The following is a 26,316-nucleotide window of genomic DNA, read 5'->3' as shown; positions in this document are numbered from 1 at the left end:
TCTTCTCACATAGGCCTGCCAGATGCCTAGGAGGACCTCAACACAGCACCACCTTCCCCACGTGATTCCCAGCAGCTGAAGCTCATCTGCTTTCACCAGTGTAGGTAGTAATTGCATGGCTAGTAGTCCTTGATAGTCTTATCCTCAATACATGTGAGTAACCCTCTCTTAAAAGCCATCCAAGTTGGCCATGCTGACACTGCCGGGAGATGGTCGTCCTCTCAATACCAATTGCTGGGAATCGCAGGTGGGAAGAGTGGTTGTTGTGAGTTCGAGTCCTGCTTGCTGGCTTCTAACAGGCATCCGGTTAGCTGCTAAGTGGAGTTTGGATTTGATATCCCGCTTTATCACTACCCGAAGGAGTCTCCAAGCGGCTAACGTTCTCCTTTCCCTTCCTCCCCCACAACAAACACTCTGTGAGGTAAGTGAGGCTGAGAGACTTCAGAGAAGTGTGACTGGCCCAAGGTCACCCAGCAGCTGCATGTGGAGGAGCGGGGAAGCGAACCCAGTTCACTAGACTACGAGTCTACCGCACTTAACCACTACACCACACTGGCTCTCTTTGCTAAGAGAACAGGAGGCTAAGCAGGGCTTTTCTGTTCTTAATAGGACCGGTTAAGTGAAAGCAAGAGTTTTTCCAGGCCCACAACTTGGCTGGTGACCTCCCACAATATGTCTCTCTCTCTCTCTCTCTCTCTCTCTCTCTCTCACACACACACACACACACACACACACACACACACACACACACACCACTAGCTTTGATCCTCTGCTTTTTAACAGCATTGTGGCACAGAAATTAAGCTGGTGAGGTTTTCCACAGCAGAATACACAGGCTAGGAAAATTGCAGTTTCTAAATTTATGTATCCTGTTAAAAGCACAGGAGCAGAGCCAGTTGTTGTTTTTTTTAAAAAAAGGCAATCAGACCTCCCACATCATTAAGGAACTGGAAGCTCGAGCCTTCTTCTGTGTTGTATATTAAAGTTTATTGAATTACCGTGTAAGAATTTTGCTCTGTAATAAAGTCATCTGGGATCTAAACTGATTATTTACAGACAAAACTTCTCATTTGATGATAAAACTCCTACTTTGCTCAGAACAGTATCTACAATAACATTATTATACTATGGAACAACAACAAAATCAGGCTGGCTGGTTTGTCCATCAAGCTTTCCAGATTGGAGAATTTATTATTATTATTAATCAGTTGAGAGAGTGCATTTACGGAGCTGGGCCAGAATGGGGAAAAAAGGGAAAGTGAGATGCTGAGCACCAGGGAAGCAAGAAACTAGAAAAGAAACACAGGCAGAGTCCCACCCACCCACCTCAGGCAGCCCTCTCCCCAAAATAAGAAGCTACCTTACAGTGAGTCAGGCCATTGCTCCATCTAGCTCAGTATTGTCTACAGTGCAGGCAATAGACTCTACATTGACTGGCAGTGGGTGTCCAGGATTTCAGGCAGGCATTTTCTCAGGCCTACCTGGAGATTCTGGGGATCGAACCCCTTCTGCATGCAAAGCGGGTGCTCCGTCACTGAGCTGTGGCATGCGCCAAGAGCAGTTTCTTCCTACAGAATTTATTCCCCCATTGTAGAAGTTCCTGCCGCCATTTACGCTGCAATGGAAATCTGTTGGGGGACCGAGCTGCCAAGACATATAACCTGAGGAACTGTCCTCTCTCTGCTTTTCCAAGAAGCATGGTCACCTACCGGTGCTTGCAGACCGGGCTGGTGTCAAAAACACACCACAACTGAAACAAGTTAAAAAAGGAAGAAGTTTGCATTCTGTTTTCCTTCTGCTTGCTGCAAGAGCACAGGTGACTGGTGCGTGGGACAGGAAGGGTGGGCTACAGGACATGAGATGTGTCAAGGAACCAAGGCAGAGGAGCTCCACTTTTCTTAAGGTAGTGCTAAAGATACAACATAGTCCTCTGGGCAAGGCGAATTGTGCAGGGACCACTTTCTACAACGCACAGCTGCCGCTTTTCAGTCTCAGAATGGCCATTGCCACTAGAGGAGGACTCCTGGGGTTTGAGTAAGCACCAGACTTACCACTGCTGGACCCGAACGCCTTTTTAGCACCCGCAGAAGGCAGTGGGTGCTGGGACCCTGCCAGAGGGCTCACCACCTCAAACAATGCTCCCCTCTCACTTTGCACAGAGCACCCCCCAGAATCGGAGGCGTCCCGAGGCAAAGAAAGGACTGAGGTACGCAAGAGGGGACAGGGTGTGGGGAAAAGCATCTCTTAATACTAGAACCTGGAAAGATAGCATTGAAGTACTAGAACCTGGACAATCCGGGCAAAATGAGGTGCTTCTTCACGCTTGGGATACCGTTCATGAAGAATGCTTGTGTATTCATGTCCGCAGGCACTCAGAGAACAGACTAGATGAGACCAGGAGGTTTCTTCTTAGGCTTTTAAGAACATATCCCCACAAAGCAAGGCAAAGTCTCAACATCTGCATCGCAGAACCTACTCTGTTGCCTTCCTCTCTCAAGAACCGCAAGCTCCTAGGCATGATTATAGGGTTGGAAAAGGTCCTTCACTCCAACGCCCTGCAATGCAGGAATCTCAATTGGGTGGTCGTCCCCCTATCCAATTGGAAACCATACCAGACCCTGCTTAGCTTTGCAGTTTTATCGGGGCACCACTAGGAGGGATTATAATACGGAGCTTTCAGATTCAGAGGCGTCTCAGTAGCAACTGCTAGGGAGCAACAACGGGAAATGGATATTACCCTTTGCGTCTCGCTTGTGGCCTTCCGGAGACATCTGGCGGGGCACTTTGGGGCTGGGGGGAGAGAAGTATACGGGCGTAAACAAACCTTTGGCTCTTCCTTACATTCTTGTAAGTTGCTGTAGGCTGACGAGAGTTGACTGGAAGGTAACTGCAATTTTGTCTCGTAATGCGGTGACAAGAGGACACCCCCTTCTGGGAAAGGAAATGGGTGCCCAATATCTGTCTGTGCACGATATACCCTTTCCGTGGTACAAATCTTTACGGGACAAATTCGGAGCTCAAGACTAAGGCTCCAAGTTACGAGTTTTGTCTCACAGCCTGGTTTTAACTAGGGAACAGGGGAATAATAAAAGGAGCAAGAGGGCTGCTGAGCATGTACAATGTGCTCCCTACCCCCAAGTAAAACCAGCCCCGCTCTGAGCTACCTGAAATTTGGGGGGAGGTTGTTCCAGGTCAAAGGGCATGGCTTCCAAGCAGGGTTGTGCTCTCACCTGAGTTATTAATAACTAGACTGAGATAACAGGTGGGAATATGTATGGCTGGACGGCCATGTTGGCTGGATCTGGAGGGCATCAGACTGGAGAAGGCCGAGGCGGCCTTTTCCTGAAATGTGTGACACACGTAATCTCAGTAATCCTTACAACAGCTATGCAAGGCGTACCAGTGTAATTATCGGCGTTCTCCATATTGTAAACAGGAGGCGGAGGGCTGGAGTTCAAGTGGCTGGCTTAAGGCACCTGGGGAGTGTTATGGCTAGGCTGAGATTTGAACCAGTGGTGCCGGAGCTGGCAACAGGTGCTCTTCCTAAAATCTGTGCTACCAAGGTGGCACCAGCCTTTGAATCTCTTAAGGCATGATGCAAGGAGATCCGTGAACAGACTCGCCTGCATTTTAAAAAGCCAGGGAGGAGAAAAATTCAGACCCTGGTGCTAACAGATGGGAGGGAGCTAGCCCTTTCGTCCTTGTGCCATTTCTTCAATTCAAATCCCCCTCTCCGAGGCTGGTGTTCAATTTGTCCTGCAATTTAAAATATGCAAGCCACCTGTATGGGTACCTGGAAGTCTACCAGCCACAGGGCAAGTAGCAGCTTTGGGGGAGGGGGGTTTTAAAATCAGGAAAATGGCACAGTTGAGAAAGGCAAACAAGCGCTGCAACTCTAAGCTGAATTCTCTTTCCACTCTGCGCCTGGTTTTAAATTACAAGGGTTGAAGATAAAGGCTATTCACGGATGCCCCACAACATGCCTCATATGGCTCTTGTTGACCTACTTTGATGCTGGCATAGGCATTCTTTTAAAATTGCACAGAACTCTCAGTAAAAGCTCACTGGAGTGTTCTAGGAAGCCGGACTAAAAAAAGCTGGGCATCTATCTGCAACAGAGTAATCCAAGGAAAACATGCCACCTCTTCTGTTTTGTTGCCTGACTGTGCAGCTGTTGAAGGAGCAGGAGCCCTGCCAAAATAAAGAGAGAGAAATCCTTACCCCACGGCTTGCAAGGAAGCGGGCCAGAGCCTACGATGCAAAGCGGCAGATTGGAACGGTTTGCTGTGGCTGGATCTCGCCTGAAACTGTGGCATTAGAGCTGTTTTACGTGGGCTGCAAACATACAAGGAGAAGCAGGACTAAAACTGCAGAGGCAATAAGGTGCAAGGGGGGGGGGAACCATCACAATCCAGGGTTTCTTTCCCCCCTGTGAGGAATGACATGGAATGATTCAACAGCGCTTCAAGTGATAGTTCCTTTTCGGCTAACCTAAGTTAGGTAGAGTTGTCAATTGACGGAAAATAACTCCCCACCTGGGCTTGCACCTGTGTCTCTTAAAACAGATTAAATCAGCAAGGGATAAATATTGCCGCCTGTAGGTCAGGGATGGGTACCTGCGACCTTCCAGATGTTGCTGGAGTTCAAGGGCGCTTCCAGATTGCTATTTTGGGATGGGATAAGCAGAGCAGTGGCAAATTCAGAAGTGTAGGGCCCCTTCACCATAGGCACTGCCACGCCCCCTTCTAAGAAGGCTGCATAACCTTATAATTGTACAATACTACTAATAATCAGGGATTCATTGCAACAATAAGTGCAGGTCTACATGTGCTTCCTGTCAGCCAGATCTACTTTTTACTGTGCTCGTACACGGGCAAATCATTTGGAGTGCTCCAATATCTGGAGCGACTTAAGTTGTATTTGTACGTTACAGAACACGCACGCAATTCTCCCGAAACCGAAGCAGCTTGTGTTTTCAGTGCTAAAAGGCTTAGCTTTGGAGCATACAGAACAACTCATCTGAGCTCTTCCAGTGTGCCTTCTGTAGAAAGACCCCGGGAGCCAATCCTCCATGGCTGACTCACTTCCTTTCCCTCTGATTTGCTCCAATCAGCAAAAAGGGTGAGAAGACTTCTTCCAAGAAGCTAAAAGGCTTCCCTTTCCTGTGGCTTCAGGACCCTGCAGACAGAGACCCTGCTGCAGAAATCATAACAGGCCTTTGTCTCCACACACCATCCCAGACCACTAACACCTCTGGGTGAGATTCAATGACATATGGACAAATTCATGTTGGGTAAATAAATCTGATTTGGGGCTCTTGCTGGAGAACCTCATTCCCACCCCCAAATCTTATTTTTTTATAATAGGGGAAGTGACAGGAAAACACACTGGGAAGTGTGGTATAATATTGCGAATGAGAATAAAAACCAGAATGCTAAATAAACAGCTGAGGCTGTCTAGCTTCCCCACAATTTTTGTGCAAACAAATCCCAAGTAAATAAACAGAACGTCTGGAAGTGACCCAACTCCCATCAGCCCGAGCCAGTGGTCAGGGACAATGACAGGAGTTGTCGTCTAGCAACTTTTGGAGGGGCGAAGGGGTAGCCATTGCTGCTGTAGATCAAGCAGCTCTCAAAGACACAGAATGAGTAGCCGGTGAAATATTGGCAACCGAACTGCAGGCAGGCAAACAGCAAAAGCCACCACAATGGGCACTGGAGGAAGCCAGAGGCATGGCCAATTGGTTCTGCAAAAATTCTGAGTTGCCTCTGGCAGACCCAGGAAAGACCCCCGTGGGGAAGCGGGGCGGCGTTGGACAAAGCAAAGCCACAGTGTGAGAGACAGGAACACGAGGAAAGAGGGTGTTTGCTTGAGAAGAAGTGCTAACTCAAAAGAGGAGCGGGAGAGGGGAGGAAAGGCTTCCCCTCTCCGCAGCTCTACAGTGCGATACAGAGGTCCGTTATTTCCCAAACAGCAGCAAACAAGAGGGGGTGAGGCAGTCAGAGGGGAGCAAGGTCTCCTTTGTGCTTTCTGGGGACGGGCTCTGTGCATGGAGCAGAAGCTGCAGAAAGGCATGCTGGGATTGCGGGGGGCAAGGACCTCCGAACCCGGTGTGGGTGAGCAAGGAAGGCGCAGGCTCCTCGGTGCTGTTCCAGGAATCTGGGCGGGGTCCCAGCTAGTGGCAGGCCTTTCCCAGCCCGGCGGTGGCTCCTGCGTCCTCCATCCTCAGCCTCTTCCCTTTCACTTGGTCCCAGTCTGATTTGATGCGCCAGGGAAGGGCACTGCTGAAGAGATGCTCCCCTCCTTCTCTGATTGCTTAGGCAGTGGGATGCTCTCTCTTCTCAGGGAGCCCGCCCAAATCCAGAGCCTGCTGCCCGAGCCTTGGCTTCAGGCGCCGAGGCAAAAAAAATCGCCGCCTGCGTGGCTACACTAGTCTCTAACCCTCTTGGCACATTCGTAACTCCCGGCCTCCTGGCTCAAGCTGAACGGGAGGAGCCCACAGCTTCTGAGGAGGGAGACACTCCCCTAAAGTCCATTATCATCATCATTATTGTTGAAAAAAAAAAGGAAAAAAGAAGAATAAAGTTCTCTGGCACCCTCGGCCCTCCAGGGCGCTTGGCATTTCCTGGTCTGCTGCTGCTCCTCCCTCCTTCCACGTCGTCGGTGTGGCGTGCCTGGTCCCGGCTGCAGCAGGTGCCCTCTGCCCCCTCCCCCCGCCTGGCTGACTGTCCCCTTGTGCACATCACAAGTCCGTGACTTTGTTCTCTACGGCGGCGGCGATCTGCTGCAGGCGGTAGCCCAGCTGCATCTTCTGCGCCGTCGGGTCTTCCTCCAAGGCGGTGATGATCTGCGGGGAGAGGAGACCTGGGGTTGTTATCTGGTAGTGATCGCCTTCTAGAGCCAGATTTTTGGTTTTGTTTGGTGGTGGGGCAGCGGATGCTCTGCATCCTAGGGAGGCCTCTGAGGCTCAGTGCATGGATTGCTAGAGGCCAGAATCACCATCAATAAGATACAATGCGAACCTACGTTGTATTTTAATATTCTGCTGGAAGCCGCCCAGAATGGCTGGGGAAACCCAGCCAGATGGGCGGGGTATAAATAATATACAGTAGTACCTCTGGTTACGTACTTAATTCGTTCCGGAGGTCCGTTCTTAACCTGAAACTGTTCTTAATCTGAAGCATCACTTTAGCTAATGGGGCCTCCAGCTGCTGCTGCTGCGCTGCGCGATTTCTGTTCTCATCCTGAAGCAAAGTTCTTTACCTGAGGTACTATTTCTGGGTTAGCGGAGTCTGTAACCTAAAGCATATGTAACCTGAAGCGTATGTAACCCGAGGTACTACTGCATGATGATGATGATGATCTTTAGGAGGGCCTCTGCTCTTGGCGCCTTCCTTGTTGGCATCCAGGAGGAGCAGGGCCTTTTTGGTAGAGGCACCCCGATTAAGGAATGCTTTCCTCTTTGAGGTCTGGGGTCAGCTTGATTCATTCGCCCTCCTGCTCTGAATTATTTCCCCACTTCCACCTTCTCTCAGCGGCCAAGGGACAAGCACCAAAACAAATCCTTTGGTGGAGGGAGCAGTTTCGAGTTCCAGGAGAGCCACAGAGTTTCTGTGGAGGAAGTGGGCTCATTTACACCCAGTCTGCAATTTTCCCCGTTGCGTGTTCCTTGTGCCACTGAGTTAGTAGTAACGGCACCAGCAAAACCAACTGAGAAACAGAGTCTTATGAACCCCTGTGGGCTAAATGTGGTACAAAGATGAAATTTGCACCCACTGCCCCGCCCACTTTTGCCTCTGGCCCCACCCACCAGGGACATGTCCCCCCCCCCCCAGCCTGAAAAAATGTTCATTTCCCCTAAAAGGAAGTTTTTGGGACCACATTAAAATATGAGCCATATTTACCTGGTCATAGTACTTGTTGATGTACTTGTAGAGCTCATGCAGCGCCACCAAGGAATTGAGGTCACCTGAGTAGTTCTGTAACCGAGAAACGACAGGTTAATTGTCACCAAGAGAGTAACATGCTGTCCCCCTCCTCCTACTGAGTCACTTTCAATGGTTTTGTGGTGGTCCAAGTTGCAAACAGACATGGGAATAATAAGGTGAAGTCACTTCATGGCGGGAAACTCTCAATGGATCTATGGAACATGCCTTAAATAGGACTAGGACAGACGACTTGTCCACCTAGCCCAGTTCTCTCTGCTCTGATGGAAAACGGTTCTCTAAGGCCTCGCACAGAGGTCCTTCCCACCATCACCTGTTATCTTGATAGTTTTAACTGGAAGATGCCAGGGTCTGAACCTGGGAACCTTCTGCATCCAAACTTCCGCCTGGCCTTTGGGCTGGACTCAATCTAAGCCCCCCCCTCATTTGTTTATTTTTTGATGGAAACCCTTATATGGGATTTTGTATATAAATTTTCCCTCGGCTTTTTTTGCTTGCCCATGTAGGACCAGCATGGATAGTTGGCCCCGGTGAGTATTTGACGTATTCTCCCCTTATGGCTTTGATCTATAGGCTACCACTAAAACGAGGCTGCATTTTAAGTGTATTCTAACATATTCTAATCAACTGTTTGTTTGGGGTTTCTCTCTGTGTTTTGTTTTTAATGTTTTTACTATATTTATATTCGGTGTTAGCCACCCTGAGCCCGCTCTTGTCCAGGGAGGGCGGGGTATAAATTTTTTATTATTATTATTATTATTATTATTATTATTATTATTATTATTATTATTATTATTATTATCATACTTGTGCTCTGTCATTAAGACACACAGCCCCAGCCCCAAGCTAAGACTTATTTTCCTTGCAATAACCTCTGCTCTAACAGAGTTGCTTCAAGGGAGTTGGAAGCCCCAGATGCAAGGAAATTGGGGTGGAGGGTCATGATGTTACCTTGGCTCCATCTTGTCTGCTCCCTGCCTTTGCAGACCTTTCCCACCTGTCCTGGGAGGGCGGGGCCCTGACTGACTCCAGCTGCAAAAGCAGAGGCTGCTGAACAAACTCTTGGTCCGGGGTATTGTTGTTCTTTTTTTTTGGGGGGGGGGAAGAGTTTCCTGTTATCAATGTTAATTTTTTTGGCATCTTTATTTTCGATCTTACGCGGTTTTTTTGATGCTTCATTTATTGTTTATGACTGCTTTTGTTATGTTGTAATTACGTGTTGTTGTTTTTAGCATTGCCAGCCACCTTGAGCATGGTTTCAACTACGGAAAGGTGGCGTACAAGTACAATTATGTCAAGTACGCATCTCTGCAATGGAAGACAAGGGTGGCAGAGAGCAACGCCAATGCCAATGCTGCTTCTGTGCCCATTATGCAACCTGACATGGTAACTCTAGAGGAGCGGACAAATTCATGGAAGAGAAGGCTATTTTGGGCTACCAGCCACAAGGGTATGCCAGGCTTCCTCAACCTATGGCATAGTTCATGAATCTCACGTTGTTTGGGATATAAAGTAGGGAGGTTGTGGCTTACTGAAGGTAACTGGGGTCTAAGTTCTTGTTGCATCAGTTGAACTGCAATGTATATTGCTGCAGGCACTTGCTTTTAATAAGTGCTGTAGAACAGGCATCGACCCTCCAGATGTTTCAAGACTACAATTCCCATCATCCCTGACCACTGGTCCTGCTAGCTGGGGATCATGGGAGTTGTAGGCCAACAACATCTGGAGGGCCGAGGCTGAGGAAGCCTGGGCTATGCCCAGAGGCAGCAATGCCTCTGAATACTAGTTGCTGGAAACTGCAGGAAGGGAGAGGCCTTTTGTGCTCAGATCCTACAAGTATCTGGGTGACGTCTGTGAGAATAGGACGCTGGATCAGATGGGCCAGCATTATTTCCCCTGGGATAGCTCAGCTGGTAGGAAAAGCATGAGACTCTTAGTCGCGGGTTCGAGCCCCACATTGGGCACAAGTTTCCTGCATTGCAGGGGGGCTGGACTACACGGCCTTTGTGGTCCCTTCCAACTCCACAATTCTATGATTGCCTTGATCCAGCATAACTCTTCTTCTGTTCCAAAAGAAGGCTCCTACAGTTTCCCCAGGAGTGATGTATGGAAGTGAGAGCTGGACCATAAAGAAGGCTGATGGCCGAAGAATGGATGCTTTTGAATTATGGTGCTGGAGGAGACTCTTGAGAGTCCCATGGACTGCAAGAAGATCAAACCTATCCATTCTGAAGGAAATCAGCCCTGAGTGCTCACTGGAAGGACAGATCGTGAAGCTGAGACTCCAATACTTGGCCACCTCATGAGAAGAGAAGACTCCCTGGAAAAGACCCTGATGTTGGGAAAGATGGAGGGCACAAGGAGAAGGGGACGACAGAGGATGAGATGGTTGGACAGTGTTCTCGAAGCTACCAGCATGAGTTTGACCAAATTGCAGGAGGCAGTGGAAGACAGGAGTGCCTGGCGTGCTCTGGTACATGGGGTCACGAAGAGTCGGACACGACTAAACGACTAAACAACAACAACAGAGGTCTTGGCTCAGCAGGAGGAAAACAGAGAAAGCAAAAAAGACTGTGATGTAGCTTGCAGCCTACTTACTCGTGAGAGTTCAGCCAGGGCGGAATTCATTTCCTGGTCACTTGCAGAGATGGTTTGGCGGATATCTGCATAGTACCTGCAGGAGATACAGAACGATAACCCTTCATTTATGTACCCTGTTTCCTTCCTTTTCTTTCCAGTCGGCTCCCTGGCCCTCCTCCTTACCTTTCCACCATCTGCTTGTAACGTGGAATGTCGCGGGCATAGAGAAGCTTGTTAATCGGAGAATCCTGGAAATGCCACAAAGGGAGCAAGACATTAGGAACGACACCCAGCAAAATTCTTAGGTGTCATGATAACAGTTATCTAAATGGCAGCAGCGATGAATAGGACAAGGAAAGTTTGAAAGAGGAAAATTTGAAAGAGCTGGGTTAAGTTTAGAATGTTGTTAGCACTCCCAACTCCCTTCCGTCTCTGCCAGTATAGCCAAATGATCAGGAATGACAGAAATCATAGCCCAGAAGTTCTGGAGTGCACCGGGTTCGGAAGGCCTGTTCTGAGTGTCCTAAGGTACACACAGTGACTGACAACCGCCCTGCTGGATGGAGAATGGAAAGCAAAAAATTGGCTTGGGCAGCCACTCTGGCTGCAGAGAGGAAGCCTCGTGTCCTATCGTCACCCATTTTTTTAAAACAGTAATTGCGGGCAGGAGCTCTGCATGCACATTACAATGAATGACAACGGAGACATTGCAGCAGCAACAACAAAAATGGGCTGGAGTCGTGTCCCTAGGCGTCCTTCGCATAGCAGGTACTAGCTAAGAGTCGTGCAACTGTATGATTCCTGCATTTGCAAGGGAGATGGGTCCCTTTGGACCCTTTCCCCACGATTCTCCGTCAGGTTGCGTCAGTGCTGGAGAGAAGCTCATTTTCCGAGCAAGAAAGCACTGTGGGTTGCGCTCAGGAGAAAGGCAACACGCCCACAGCAGAGGAATGCCTGGATCCTCTGCAGCAAAAGGGAACAGCCCCACTTGACTTGCGTCAGGAAAAGATGGCGTGGAGAGCATACGGCTACCATATTTTCCCCCAACTGATGTCAACGCATAAACTCAAGGCACCCGCCCAGGCCTTCTCCAAGCTCACCCGACCCAGCTTGTGGTCAGCAAGAGTGCAGGAGTCCATGAAGGTCTGAGCGATGACCAGGAGCACAGCGTCGACATTGTCCGACGTCTGCACATCAAATACGAACTGAGGGTTCTTGATTATGTTGATCCAGAACCTCAGGGGAAGGCTGCGGAGAGAAGAGGAAACGGTCAACACACTGGCATGCGATGGGAACTCCATGGGCTAAGTGCTTCGGGAGCTGAACTAGGGTAGCCCAGGGACCAGGGGCCAAAATGCACCACCCAATTGCAATCCTGGCACATAGCGACAACTCCACGCCCCATTAGGGGCAGCAGAGATGGGTGCTGTCAAAGTTCTGTTAGAGCATGGGTAGGCAAACTAAGGCCCGGGGGCCGGATCCGGCCCAATCGCCTTCTAAATCTGGCCCACAGATGGTCCGGGAATCAGCGTGTTTTTACATGAGTAGAATGTGTCCTTTTATTCAAAATGCATCTCTGGGTTATTTGTGGGGCATAGGAATTCGTTCAATTTCCCCCCCAAAATATAGTCCGGCCCCCCACAAGGTCTGAGGGACAGTGGACCGGCCCCCTGCTGAAAAGGTTTGAGCTAGAGTATTCTTTTTTTAAAAAAATAATTTTTATTAAGTTTCTTACAGGTGTAACATATATCACAACAAAAGAAAAACAGGAAGAAAAAAAACAAAAAGAAAAAAGACAAGATCACAAATATAAACAAAAAAGAGAGTAAAAACAAAATACCGGTAAACACCTAAACACCACAAATTAATTAATTCTTTAAACTTCTAACCTCATAGACATATTTTGGGCTTCCTCTGAGCCCTCCCATCTGAATTTCCTTGTAATTAAAATGTAGCAGTTTTCTGATATCATTTTTTAAAAACACAATATTCCAATTAAAATAAAATTTCTTAACTTTCCTTAAAGTTCTAAATCTTATTTATTTAATTAACTCTTAATTTAATCCTAGGCCTATTTTGGTACTTTCAAGTAATTTCTAATTTTTAACATGTGCTAGAGTATTCTCCGTCACAGGGAAGTGGAGAGCACGGCAATATCCCAGTGGGATATTCTGCTATAGGCAGCGGCTTGGGCTGCACACCTGTTTGTCTTCCAGATGTGGATGGTCTCTGGGTCCGTGATCCCATGGCTCAGCGCTTGATCATCCAACAGGTCAAAGAAGTACTTCACAGCCAGCGGGACGGGGCGGGAGGTACTGAGGATCACCTGGAACAGGTCGTCTACAAACTTCTGCATCGTCCCCTGCAGGCAAACAACCCAGGTAGAAAGAGACAAGTCATCAAGAAACATCTACAGTGGTGTTTTTCCAGCACGGAGCCAGCGAGGAAGAACTGCCAAGCTACATGGATTTCCATCGTTGTTTGGAGTGGTACTTTGGTCTTCTTTTCTTTAAATAAAAGGCTGCTGAGACTGTACAGTGGAACTTTGGTTTTCAAATTAATCCGTTCCGGAAGTCCGTTCCAAAACCAAAATGTTCCAAAACCAAGGCACGCTTTCCCATGGAAAGTAATGCAAAACGGATTACTCCGTTACAGGTTTTTAAAAAGCAACCCCTAAAACAGCTGTTTAACGTGAATTTTACTATCTAACGACACCGTGGCTCCATAAAATGAAAGCAATAAACGATGTACTACAGTCACATGATCAATCAATCAGTAGCTGAACTGGGTTCCACACAAAAACAAAACAAAAAGAGCCGCAAAAACGAAAACACAAAATAAGTAGCAAAAACAGACACACCTCAGTGTAACACTCAAAACGGAAGTGTGGCGCTCAAATTGGAAGTGTAACACTCAAAACGGAGCACGTTCGGCTTCCGAAAAAAGTTTGCAAACCGGAACCCTCACTTCTGGGTTTGCAGTGTTTGGGTTCCAAGTTGTTTGAGTACCAAGGCGTTTGAGAACCAAGGTACCACTGTAATCGGAAACTGAAGACAGCTGGAGTGGGAGTAAGGGTCTTTTAACCTTTCCCTCTTGCACCCTCTGTGGAAAATGTACCCCTCCTCCAAGCCTTTGCTTATGAGCGACAGAGCTTTTATGTACATGCCGTAAGCAGCGACAGTAGCAATTATCAATAGACAATAGCAATTATTGATAAATAATATATATAATACATAAATTATCAACGCATCATGGAAAAACAAACGCTAAATTGTGAAATGCGTTAGAACTGACAGATGCAGCCATGTAAGATGTGTATGAAAAGCAGTGCTTTTCATTTCCAGATTACAGTGGTACCTCGGGTTAAGTACTTAATTTGTTCCGGAGGTCCGTTCTTAACCTGAAACTGTTCTTAACCTGAAGCACCACTTTAGCTAATGGGGCCTCCCTCTGCTGCCGCGCCGCCGGAGCACAATTTCTGTTCTCATCCTGAAGCAGAGTTCTTAACCTGAGGTAATATTTCTGGGTTAGCGGATTCTGTAACCTGAAGCGTCTGTAACCTGAAGCGTCTGTAACCCGAGGTACCACTGTACTGCCTTTCCCTCAGGAAGGATCAACAAGGGCATCGTGGGACAAGGTCCCAGGATGCAACAGTGCCAGTGACGCCAAGTCGCAATGCACAGGCCTAGCGCTGCAATTCTGTGCATACTTACTCAGAGGTAAAGTTTCTCTGCTTTTTCACTGAGACTTATGCCCAGGAAAGCGTGCCTAGGGTTGCAGCCTGAAAGGATACCAGGAATGGGAGGAGGCGAGCAGAGAGCTCCTTCTTACCTTCATGGAGAGGAGGCGGGTGAGATAGATCTCAGGAATAGCCTTGGCCCTCTCTCTCTCCCGGACGCTCCCTCGCCGATGTTTAGGCAGCTCGGGCTCCTCTGTCGGCTTCACCAGGTGCCAGAGCTTCATCCCACCCTCATCAGCATCCTCCAGCATTGGGGTCTCTATAATGCACAAAGCGGTGAACACCAACAAATGTTTAGAATTTGGAACTGGGCATTGTCTGTCTTCTTAAATAGTTTCATTTTGCCTTTTCTCCACAGAGACCAAGATGGCATAGACGGCTCCTGCCTGCCTGCCATTCATTCTCACAACAGTCCTGTGAGGTAGATCTGTGTGTGTGTGTGTGTGTGTGTGTGAGAGAGAGAGAGAGAGAGAGAGAGAGAGAGAGAGAGAGAGAGAGAAACTGATAACAACAACAACAACAATTTATTTATACCCAACAACAACAACAACAACAACAACAACAACAACAACAACAACAATTTATTTATACCCCACCCATCTGGCTAGGTTTCCCCAGCCACTCTGGGCGGCTTCCAACAAAAGATTAAAAATACATTAAAACATCAGACATTAAAAACTCCCCTGAACAGGGCTGCCTTCAGATGTCTTCTAAACGTCAGATAGTTGTTTATTTCTTTGACATCTGATGGGAGGACGTTCCATAGGGCGGGTGCCACTACCGAGAAGGCCCTCTGCCTGGTTCCCTGTAATCTCGCTTCTTGCAGTGAGGGAACCGCCAGAAGGCCCTTGGAGGTGGACCTCAGGGTCCGGGATGAACGTTGGGGGTGGAGATGCTTCTTCAGGTATAGTGGGCCGAGGCCATTTTGGGCTTTAAAGATCAGCACCAACACGTTGAATTGTGCTCGGAAATGTACTGGGAGCAAATGTAGGTCTTTCAAGACTGGTGTTAAGTGGTCACTCCCAAAAGCTTCATGGTCAAACAGGGATTTGAATGCAGGTGTGCTCAATGTGCTGACTACCACACCACATACTGTAGATCCTTGCAAGCGAATGACAGACCTTTTCTTCTTTCGCCTCTCTGATCCAGCGGCAGGCAGACTTCCAAGCTTACAGAATTGTGTTGAACCAAAGGTGAACTGTTCAGGAAGCTCTGCAAATACCATCTTGGTAGTCAAGATAACCCCACAATTAATGGGCAGTTATTGCAGCAGTGAGCTCATATGTGTTTATGTTCACTTGGCTTTCTTTGATGTTGTCCTTATCTGTGGGCTTGGGGTGCTGGGCTCTGAGCCCAGAAAGAGGAGCTGTCTGTAAGATTTGGGTCAGGCATAGGCAAACTCTGGCCCTCCAGATGTTTGGGACTACAATTCCCATCATCCCTGACCACTGGTCCTGTTAGCTAGGGATGATGGGGATTGTAGTCCTAAACATCTGGAGGGCCGGAGTTTGCCTATGCCTGATTTCGGTATTTCCCGCCTATGCCCTCATCTGGTCAGGCAAAACGATGGGAAGTTCTATCCAAAGTGACGTGTGCTATTTTGTGTATACAGTGGTACCTCGGGTTAAGTACTTAATTCGTTCTGGAGGTCCGTTCTTAACCTGAAGCACCACTTTAGCTAATGGGGCCTCATGCTGCTGCTGCTGCGCCGCTGGAGCACGATTTCTGTTCTCATCCTGAAGCAAAGTTCTTAACCCGAGGTACTATTTCTGGGTTAGCAGAGTCTGTAACCTGAAGCGTATGTAACCTGAGGTACCACTGTAAATAATATGTAAACACCTTCTGAGGGAGGCCGCTCCACTTATCAGAGCTGAGCTCACAGTCCTGCCTTACAAAAATCCAGTCCTAGTTTCCTCCAGAAGCTTTCTTCATTTCATCAGCCTAATTTACAGGGGGAAGGTGGAGGCTTTCTGTTGTTGCTATTGTTAAAACAACCGGCAGTCAGAATATTTTCTGATCTACTGACAAGCATTCAGAGAGTTACCTTCTGCCCACCCAAGCTGGCACTGATTATTTCTCCAGATTTTCCTCCAACATTTAAACAAGAGTTAGAGCGACTTACTCTCTCCAGGGATATAGTCCTGATTCTCCCTGGGAAGATGCTTGGTCATACGAGGAACAAGAGCAACAGTGGCTCCATCGGGCACCTGAGAATGAAGGGGGAAATTGAGTTAGGCAGCAGTGTGCATTCCTCTTTTCTCTCTATATAATAAAAATGTCATCATGTCATCATGCAGCCCCTACTGGAGGATCTTGTAGTGGCTCATCACAATCTTGGATTTGTATAAAGTCAGGATAGGGGAGCAAAAACAATGGCAGGATGCACAACACAGAATCTTAAGTGGGAAAGGACCAAAAGGCCAGGAAGCCCAAACCCCTGCCGCAGAGTAGGACCTTTTTTTCACCAGATCCCAGAGGTCAAGAAGAGGCTGAATCTGGAGAACCAGGGCACTCCAAAAAAGGTCCTTGGGGAGAAAAACAGCTCAAGGCAACCCATGCACTGAGCCAAGCCACCCACTGTAGAAGAAAGCCAAAGGCCAGCAATAATTCTCCCTCACCTTGTAGTGTTGCAGTGTGTTGAGACGCTTCCAGTTGCCCTGGACAACAGAAGTCACGTCCTCATCGGAGAGGATGAGGTGCCCAGCCAGACCTGATCTCCACTCTAGCAGAAACGAAGGGGGAACAAAAATCAATAACCAGGTTGGAGAACAGCACAGAGAGGAGGCAAGCAGCTTAGAGGTGGCTTGTGCCCAGATGGGGAGCGAGGAAGGCAGGGAGATCGACAGTAGGTGCAGCCCGATCCAGTTTTGTCCCCAACCTTCTCTTCCCTGCTTAGTTTTACAAGAACAACACTGGGACTGAAGAGGAGGAAGCTGGCAAGCAGAACCACCCTAGTAAGAATGCAGGCAGGTGGAAGCTGGAAGAAGGGAGACTAAGGTTGATCTGACAGTGCCTCCTTTGCCCTAATGTACCAGATTTCACTGCAGCAGCTAGACACCCATAATGAGCATGGGGCGGGAGACACTTCCTCTATGTATCCCACACCAGGGATGGAAAACCAGTGGCCCTCTAGATTGCTGGACTCCAACTCCCATCAGCCTCAGTTGGCACAGCCAATAGTCAGGGATGATGGGAACTGAAGTGCAGCATCAGTTGGGTGGCCACACGTTCCCTCCATCCCTGGTCCTACAGCCAGATAGTCCATCTCCTTGGTACTTTGGGGCATCGTATCCCAGAGCGGAGTCCCACCATAATCGCTCTTTCCTCCACTGCCCGGAATTCTACTCACCCAAGTCAAGCGTGTCTGGGTCTGGCCGGTGGCAGTAAGGTGTCCCTTTGTAGACCTGGTCGAGAATCTTCTCCTTCACTTGGGTGATGGTGTCGCAATCCAGCCCCTTCACCAACACCCCCTGGGAGCCCTCTGGTCCTCCCACCGTGCTTCCAGTTTGCGCCACGGCTGTCAAGGTCTGCAAAAATACAAGGTGGGCAAAGATGAGCTGACTCAGCAGCGCTCCACTCGCCCACCTGTTTCTCGAGTTCCCAAACGCTGACTAAGCACTATAAAGATGAGTGGCGGTGCTGCTGTGGTGCAAAGGAACACACCGCAAAGAATTCTGGGAGCTGTAGTTTGTTAAGGGTGCTGAGAGCTGTTAGGAGTGTTGGAATCTCCACTCGGCCAAGCTGATAAAGCTCATCTTCCGGCCGAGTCCTTCGGAATCACCCTCCCGACGAATAATTAAGGACCTGAGCCTTTGATAAGGCCTCAGGCACGTTCCCCCATTCAGCAGAGTTCCCAAAGCAGCAGAAGTGATGAGATTTATGGCTACATGCTATGCTTTATTACTAAGCTACGCAGAGAGCAAAGAAATATACATCCATTCTCTATGAAAGCAGAGAGCAACTGAAACAAAGGAACAGAGAAACCAGGACGTCACATCCGTCTCCCTTCTCCCGTGAGACTTCCAACAGTCTGGAAGGTCTCTGGAATGTAAACAGAGCCTTGTGACTCTAAGCAACTGCTCAGTGGAAAACAGAAACTAACAAGGAGACCCCCCTATATTACTCCCAGAGCTACAATTTTCTGATTGATTTAACAGTCCATCCCTCTTCCCAGGGAACTGCTGGAACTATTAGCTCTGTGAAGGAAAAGGACAGAGGGCCAGAAGATGAGGTATGCATTTGGGTGGCCAGAGAAGCCAGTGTTTAGCTGAATGAGAGACTGGTTCTAGGTGGGCCTCTCTCTCCAGCAGGACTTTGGTTGCTCTCACCAGTGTGCGGTATTCCAGGTCTTCTCTGAGAAGGCGGTTGTCATTCAGGGTGTACTTTGCCTTTCCCGTCACCCAGTCCACTGGCCCCTTATCCACCTGGTGCTTTATGCCCCGGAAGAGCATGTAGAGAGGCTCTCCAACAGAGTCCTAGCGGAGAAATGGAGAAAGGCCTCGTCAGACAAAACACAGCAGCTCTGGGAGCTTCTACCTGCCATTCTGGACCATCTCACTGCAGAAGCAGGTCAGGTGGAAACATCTAACCAAGCCAGGCTGAGTGGGTCAACTGGTGGGCTGAGACCAACCAGTGGGGCCCAGCTTCACCTAAAGTGGGTCACACCAGCAGCATTACACTGCTGAAATACAGGGTGGAAAAAATTAAGGAATTAATCCCAAAATGCACGTTTGCGCTGATAGGTCTGAAAAAGTTGATTAGTGTTACCACTGAGCCACGGTTCCTCTTCAAAACGTTAAAAATAACCAGGCTTTTTACTGATTTGACATCCAATGTCCTTTCAAAATGTGTTGGGGAGGTGGTTTCTGTTCTTGTTTATTATGTATTTTGTGTTTTTTATACAGTGGTGCCTCGGGTTACAGACGCTTCAGGTTACAGACTCCACTAACCCAGAAATAGTACCTCGGGTTAAGAACTTTGCTTCAGGACGAGAACAGAAATCGAGCGGCAGTGGCGTGGCAGCAGCAGGAGGCCCCATTAGCTAAAGTGGTACCTCAGGTTAAGAACAGTTTCAGGTTAAGAACAGACCTCCGGAACGAATTAAGTTCTTAACCCGAGGTACCACTATATTGTGATTTTATGCCATCACTGCCCTGAGACCTGCAGGTATAGGACGTTATACAAATGTAATAAATAATAATCATGGTGGGCTCGCAGGTCTGAGTAAAAGCCGATTTAGCCAGCAGCTGCCTTGAAAGCATCTTGGTTTCAGACTAGATGCTAGTGCCTTCAAAGGAGGGGTTGTGTCGATCCACATTTCACTATTCTGAAGGACAAATGTTCCTGGTGTGTCAAGATGGCCAACCTTTTCATGGCCTGGGCTTTTATGTGTTGGGTTCCAGGGTCACCTCTGACTCCTGTTCCCCTGCTCTTGCCACCTTTATCTTGGGAGAAAGTGACAACGGGTTCTTGGAGCTTTTGCTTCTCCCTGCAGGCCAACAGATCCTGGCAGCTGTCCCCAGCCTCATGGGGATGGGCAAGATTGAGTTACTCAGATAACAACAGCAGGCCAGCCACATAGGAAGTTGGCAGCATAGTGCTCTCCTGACGCAGTGGGCCTCATATTCCCATCATCCCCCGACCGTTGGCCATGCTAGCTAGGGCTGATGGGAACTGTAGTCTGACACCAACTGGAGGGGGCCATTTTGGCTAGCTCTATTCCAGCAGCACATGCAAGCTCCACCTTGACCTCCTCTCTCAATGGACAACTAGGAGTATGTCTTACTCTCACAAACGCGTATAGGCAGATAGACATCCAGTTTGTCAGCAGCTTCTCCACCACCGTCTCTGTCCTGAAAGAGAACCCAAATTTGTTAGGCTTCTGTCCAGGGTGGATAAAAATCAGTGATTTTTAAAATGGATTTTTAAAATTTAAATTGGATTTTTTTTTAATTTAAATCGGATTCTTTTTAATTTAAATTGGATTTTTAAAATAAAATGCTTTTGGAGGAAAAATCTTTCTAAACATAGTTTTCTATTTCAGTTACATTATAGCCCAAAGGCTATTCATCAGGAAATAAGGATTTGTTTTAAGTTTTTCTTGTGTGCTAAAACTCAAGTCCAAGTTAGTTTTAAAAAGATTGTTTGACCACATCAGTTAACAAACATGGATAACATATGCTACAATGTTATTGTTTTAGTTAAATAAATTGCTTAAATTTTTATTGAGGAAATGATTATTTTTCTCCTTCCAATAAAGTACAGAAGAAAAGTTGTCCAAATATAGAGTTAACTTATTAAACGCCACCATAATTTCAAAATTATTTTTCTATGTGCAACCGAATCAGTAACTTCTGATAGAGCTGTAAAAACTACTTTGAAAATTCATTATTCCAAAAACGAAACCTTCATCTGGTTGTAAATATTAAGATTATACCAGCAAGAATGAGTCTTTCTGTAAAAAAAATTATTTAAATCGTCTTACTGACTAGTGATTTAAATCGTGATTTAAATCAATTTGATTTAAATCAAATCCACCCTGCTTCTATCTCACAGCTCAAAAAAGACAGTAACACAGGGGTGCCCAAACTTTTTTCAAAGAGGGCCAGATCTGATGAATTGAACATGCGTGAGGGCCGCCGAAAGTTGTTGAGCTTCTCTTAGGATTGAAGTTTACCCAAAAGTTGTTCACCTTTTTTTAGGATTTAACCCAGAAGTTGTTGAGCTTTTTTAAAAGGATTATTTTACCCCAGGACATATACCGCCACGGGAGCTGAATTAAATCGACCGACAGGCCAGATTATGCCCCTGGAACGGACTTTGGACATGCCTGTGCTCCCCACAGGGATATACTGGGCACTCAGTTTTTTCTAAAACATCATGAAGTTGGGAGGTGGGGATGTCAACACCAGAAAGAGTGGCGGGCTTTCTCTCTCTCTCTCTCTCTCTCTCTCTCTCTCTCTCTCTCCTGCCCACCTTCGCAGCATCAGTTTGGGGTTCTTGGCGACGTACTGCTCCACCAGGTCATTCAGGAGGGTCTTGAGGATGTCCGTGAAGTACTCGAGCTTCCCGTGCAGCGAAACCGTGAGAAGAGACGCGACGTAGGCCCGGTCCCTCGGGGAGAAAGTGCGCTGGATCTCCAAAGTGTGTATAAACTGGGCACATCGAGGGGGGGGACGGACAAAAACACAGAACTGTCGTTAGTAAACAATTGATTGGTTGGGGACGAGGTATTGGTTGATGAGCCGTCCTTTAGAGGTTGCTTTCCCATAAAAACAACAACCATGGAGATTAGCAGCTGGAAGGGGTTAAATTTAGAAAGGCCCCTGCCTTGAAGATTTACAAGAGGCGCGATTTTTGGAACCATGTCCGGCTCCTCCAACGTGGCAGCCATGAAGAAGGTCGTGCAGCGGCTGCGCCTCGAGGCCAGCGTGAGCCACGTGAAGGTTCCACAAGCTGCAGCTGACTTGAAGCTGTTTTGCCTGCAGAATGCACATTGTGACCCCCTACTAACAGGAGTTTCCTCAAGTACAAATCCTTTTAGGCTGCAGAAAGTGTGTTCATTTCTCTAACTTGTGTGACCTACGTGGACCCTTTTAGTGATCTAAAAACCTTTCAGTCTGGTGAATATGGAAGCAAAAGTGAGTAACCTGGAACCTGTACAGAAACTTTGTGTTAAATGTGCCAACTTCGAACTAGTAATACTGCCACTGTTGTCAAACCTCTTACAATCTACCTCTCTAAACTTGTATGCTAGTTGCAATAACTTCTGTTATCATGATGGAATCAATTTTATATTCAAGCAATAAAGAGTTGATTAAAAAAAAAAAAGAGGCGTGATTTTTGCTTTACTTCAATACGAAAGCACCTGTTCCTGAAAACATACCTTGGTGAGAAAGAGCTTACTGTTGAGGAGGTTGGAGAGTTGCACCAAGCCTTGTTCGACCGTCTGCCTCCGGCATTCTGGCACGTCCAGGTCCCTTTGCAGCGGCGACTCGCGGTGGCCTGGGAAGAAGACACGCTCTGCGTAGGACTTGTAGTCCAAGAAGGGGATCCCGGTGCCAACCAAGTCGCTGGTGAGATCCATCATCTCTGTCATGAGGTCTGCAACGAAAGAAAAAACCCCAGGTGATGAGGACGAGTGTGTGGGAAGCAGGAAATGAAAGGAAGCTTCCTTATATAATCTCAGACTATTGGTCCGTCCAGCCCAGTATTATCTATTCTGGTTGGCAGCTGCTCTCCAGGGTATCAAACAGGAGTCTTTTCAAGCCCTCCCAGGAGATGCCAGGAAATTCTGCATAGATGTTAACACATGGGTAGGCAAACTAAGGCCCAGGGGCTGGATCCGGCTCAATCGCCTTCTAAATCTGGCCCGCGGACGGTCCGGGAATCAGCCTTTTACATGAGTAGAATCAGCCTTTTACATGAGTAGAGTGTGTCCTTTTATTTAAAATGCATCTCTGGGTTATTTGTGGGGCATAGGAATTTGTTCATTTCCCCCAAAAAAATATAGTCCAGCCCCCCACAAGGTCTGAGAGACAGTGGACTGCTGAAAAGTTTTGCTGACCCCTGCTCTACCACTTAGCCTACTGTACTACTAAAAATGCCCCCTTTGTTTTTATTTTAATGGAGCTCCAGCTATTTTTCTCGCATTGGGAAGGCCCTGTGAGATTCCCCCACAGCCTTAAAAGTTCAAAAAGGAGAGCAGCCTACGCAGAAGGGATTCTTCTCTATTTCATGGGTTTGGCTGCCTAACATAACAGCATCATAATGAATAGATCAGCAATCCTGATGCAGCAAAAGAGGCAATTCACAGCATCGGCCTTGAAAGAAATCTGCATTGTAAGACTGAGGGAACGTTCTATCATATGTGGTGGACCTGTAAAAGGGTAAAAGAGCATTGGGAAATAATCCATAATGAATTGGGGGGGGGGGGAATGTTTAAAAGTACTTTTTAAAAAACAACCACCAAAAACCGGAAATTCCCAGGTGTCAAAAAAGTTTATTAATGCTTGCCACTACTGCGGCCTGTGTTTTGTTAGCCCAAAAATGGAAATTGAGCAAAGTCCCAACCGAAGAAGAATGGCAACTTAAACTGATGGAATAAGCACAGCTTGCGGACCTAACGTATAGAATGAGAGAATAACAACAACATACGTTTAAAGAAGATTGGAAAATGTCTATTGAAGATATGGAGGAAAATTGTGTTTATTTGAAAATGTGGGCAGCATTAAGATAAATTCAACAGTGTAAACAACTTTTGATGGACGTAATAATGGAATACTGAATGGCTAAGTTTATATAAAATATGCAGGGATTTATATTTTGTAAAATGAACCATGGAAAGAGAAGAAGGGAAGTCATCGATATTTTAAGGTTGTTTAAATGAATGTCCTAAATTGTAAAACAGAAAATTTAATAAAAATTATAGAAAGAAGAAGAAGGAAACTTGAATTCCCAGGGACAGATCAAGGGGGAAGCTCCTTCCTCTCCTCTTACCAGTGAATTCTTTTTTGCACCGGTCCCGGACACTCGTCTCCAGGTTTTCCAGCTGGATCTGAACTTTTTTGTAATCCCTCAGGGCCTGCTTGCTCTTCCTCCTGGAAAGAAAAACCATCACCATCATATGCCAAAGTCGATCCCTTCTACTCACAGCGTAGCTCTTTATTTCTGTGCAAGAGAATCACCCCAGGTTTTGCAGCCACAAAACCAAATTAACCGTGCAAAAAGGAAACAGCGAGCTGTACAGCTAGGCTAATATTTTCATCCAAGCCTTTTTTGGGACATTCTCAGACGCAGCAGCAAGAAGGCTTTCAAATATCCCCTGTGCTAGGGTTGCTATATCTTGAAGAGCAAAAAAGCAGACAGACAGCCCAAGCCGGGGGAAAAGGTGCATAGGCCTGTTTCCCTGGCTTGGGCTGGCAGCTGTTGCAGTGTGCAGAGCAGCCCAAGCCCAAAAAACCCAGATATTTCCTTTAAAATGAAAAATCCGCTCAGATGGGCATGTTGGTCCCCCAAAAGAGGACACATCCGGGTTTTCCTGGGCATATGGCAACCCTACCCCCCCCCATGCTGCACTTTGACGTCCCAACAATCGAGGCTTCAAAGTGCAGCATCACCTGTTGTCATAGTGATGTCAGGTGACTGACCCTGATCACCTGTCTAAATTTGTCTGCCAGGAGTCGGGAAGATAAGGACCTGGCAGAGAGAAAAGCTGCCTCGCTCCTGTCTTACAGGGTTGCTGTAAGGGATGCAACGAGATAATGCATGGGATGCACTTTGAAAGCTTCATCACTAGCTTGCCCGAACCTGGTGCCCTTCAGATATTTTGGACCACAACTCCCATCAGCCCCTTGAAGTGGAGCGACGGGATGGATTCAACAATAAATCAAGAAGAAGATTCATCAAAGGATCGGTATGTCGGAGCGGGACTGAAAAGGGGGGGGGGACTTTTCTTTTTTTTAATCTTATGTGAGTACCCAATAATCCTCCCCCCAAGAAAGAACCGTTGCAATTACTGATTACAAGCAGGATGATTAAGAACTGTGTGGAAATAAATTACTAATCAAAGATATGGCTTGTGGGAACATCGGGAAAGGAATGGAAGCTCTTTGTGACGAAGTTATAAAAAGAGAGATTTGTTGCGGCAGGCCTGGCCACAGGATGATCGAGGGGGAGGAGGACCATGGCTTGTTATTATATCGGACTGTGAGTTTGACCTGGCAGGGCCCCCTGAGAAAATTGAGGAGAGACTGGCAGGCCTGTGGAAATTAACGGACAGACTCTGGGAATGTTTTGTATGGAGGTGCGGAAATGGCATTTGTCTGTTTTGATATGGCTCTTGGAGGAGTGTAAAATCCACACAGGATATAACAACATTTGTTTTCAACCCGCTTGTGGAGACTACCAGAGATCACAAAGAAAGGAATATATGATGATAACAACAAGAAGATGAGGAAAATAACAAAGAGAAGATTTAACAGAACTGTGAATACTACTTGGACAGAACTGTGTACATTAAAGCAGCAGCAAGAGAGATGTGTGGATCCCTTTCTGAGCTCGAAGAATGGGTACCCCCAACAAAAATTTAAAAAATTGGCTGTGTAATTTGGAATTAATGTGATTTGATTGGCCTGTTAATAAAAATTATTTGGGAGGGGGGGAAAACCCCATCAGCCCCTGCCAAGTATGATCTCTGGTGTGGAAACAGGAAGGAAGAAACCTACAAAGTTTCCACTGCTCTAAGCAACTCTGAGCAGGTCCCTACAGAAAGCAGTTCCTGCTTCAGTGCCAATGAATTCTGTTCCCAAAAAGCAAATCTGTGTTGTTGTTTTTCCAGAAACAAAACAGGTCACACAACCCAACTGGCTTCCCTCCCATGTAGACTGTAGTGCCTGGCTAGGCCTATGGAATATGATCCTGCAGACAGGCCGGCAAGCACCCTCCCTCCTCCTCACCTGTAGATGAAGACGATGATGAGGACGATCAGAGCAACAAAGGAGGCGACAACCCCCAAGCCAATCTGGGCCTCCACAGGGAAGGTCAGCTGACTCTCTGTGTCATACTGCACGCGGCCCAGGCGGAATTGGTTGTTGCCCATTTGAACCTGCAGGAGGACAAGAGGATGGAAAACTGATTTCACGTGAAGGTGAGGAGCCTCCATTATTAATACTATTATTATTACTATTACTACCACTATTTCCATGATATATATCCCAATCATTATAATGATAATTACCGTATTTTTCGCTCTATAGGACGCACTTTTCCCCCTCCAAAAATTAAGGGGAAATGTGTGTGCGTCCTATAGAGCGACTGCAGGCTGCGCCGCTAAGCCCAAAGGCAGAACAGGGAGACAGAGCGCTGCCGAGAGCTCCGTCTCGCTGTTCTAGCTTGGGGATGGCTGCTTGCAAAGCCTCTCCAGGGCAGCGGGGTGCCTTCACCCCGCTCTCCTGCAGAGGCTAGCAAGGCTGTTCCCAAGCCAGAACAGCGAGACGGAGGGCTCCGTCTCGCTCTTCTAGCTTGGGGATGGCTGCGCGCAAAGCCTCTGCA

The 26,316-nt window shown here is 47.4% G+C and overlaps 1 protein-coding gene and 1 pseudogene across 2 annotated transcripts in view; one reads left to right on the top strand and one right to left on the bottom strand.

The window, feature by feature from the left end:
* Nucleotides 1–962: 962 nt before the first annotated feature.
* Nucleotides 963–26,316, bottom strand: part of PLXNB1 (plexin B1) — a 144,284-nt gene continuing 118,930 nt past the window's right edge. The window contains exons 24-39 of the mRNA XM_081183746.1: nucleotides 25,722–25,870; nucleotides 23,764–23,864; nucleotides 22,151–22,368; nucleotides 21,241–21,419; nucleotides 20,051–20,117; nucleotides 18,594–18,740; nucleotides 17,615–17,792; nucleotides 16,884–16,987; nucleotides 16,388–16,472; nucleotides 14,358–14,524; nucleotides 12,728–12,888; nucleotides 11,627–11,774; nucleotides 10,710–10,774; nucleotides 10,545–10,620; nucleotides 7,905–7,979; nucleotides 963–6,847 (exon numbers count right to left, since the gene is read on the bottom strand). Coding sequence (XP_081039872.1) covers nucleotides 6,743–6,847; nucleotides 7,905–7,979; nucleotides 10,545–10,620; nucleotides 10,710–10,774; nucleotides 11,627–11,774; nucleotides 12,728–12,888; nucleotides 14,358–14,524; nucleotides 16,388–16,472; nucleotides 16,884–16,987; nucleotides 17,615–17,792; nucleotides 18,594–18,740; nucleotides 20,051–20,117; nucleotides 21,241–21,419; nucleotides 22,151–22,368; nucleotides 23,764–23,864; nucleotides 25,722–25,870 — 2,025 coding nt within the window. The 3' untranslated portion in view covers nucleotides 963–6,742. The remainder of the gene's footprint in view (nucleotides 6,848–7,904; nucleotides 7,980–10,544; nucleotides 10,621–10,709; nucleotides 10,775–11,626; nucleotides 11,775–12,727; nucleotides 12,889–14,357; nucleotides 14,525–16,387; nucleotides 16,473–16,883; nucleotides 16,988–17,614; nucleotides 17,793–18,593; nucleotides 18,741–20,050; nucleotides 20,118–21,240; nucleotides 21,420–22,150; nucleotides 22,369–23,763; nucleotides 23,865–25,721; nucleotides 25,871–26,316) is intronic.
* Nucleotides 21,630–22,095, top strand: LOC308581209 (guanine nucleotide-binding protein G(I)/G(S)/G(O) subunit gamma-5 pseudogene; annotated as a pseudogene). The gene has a single exon. The product of its transcript is annotated as a guanine nucleotide-binding protein G(I)/G(S)/G(O) subunit gamma-5 pseudogene (transcript).

The sequence above is a fragment of the Podarcis bocagei genome, assembly GCF_964188305.1.
Source record: "Podarcis bocagei genome assembly, chromosome: 2".
NCBI lineage: Eukaryota > Metazoa > Chordata > Lepidosauria > Squamata > Lacertidae > Podarcis > Podarcis bocagei.
This window is presented reverse-complemented; position numbering and strand designations above follow the sequence as displayed.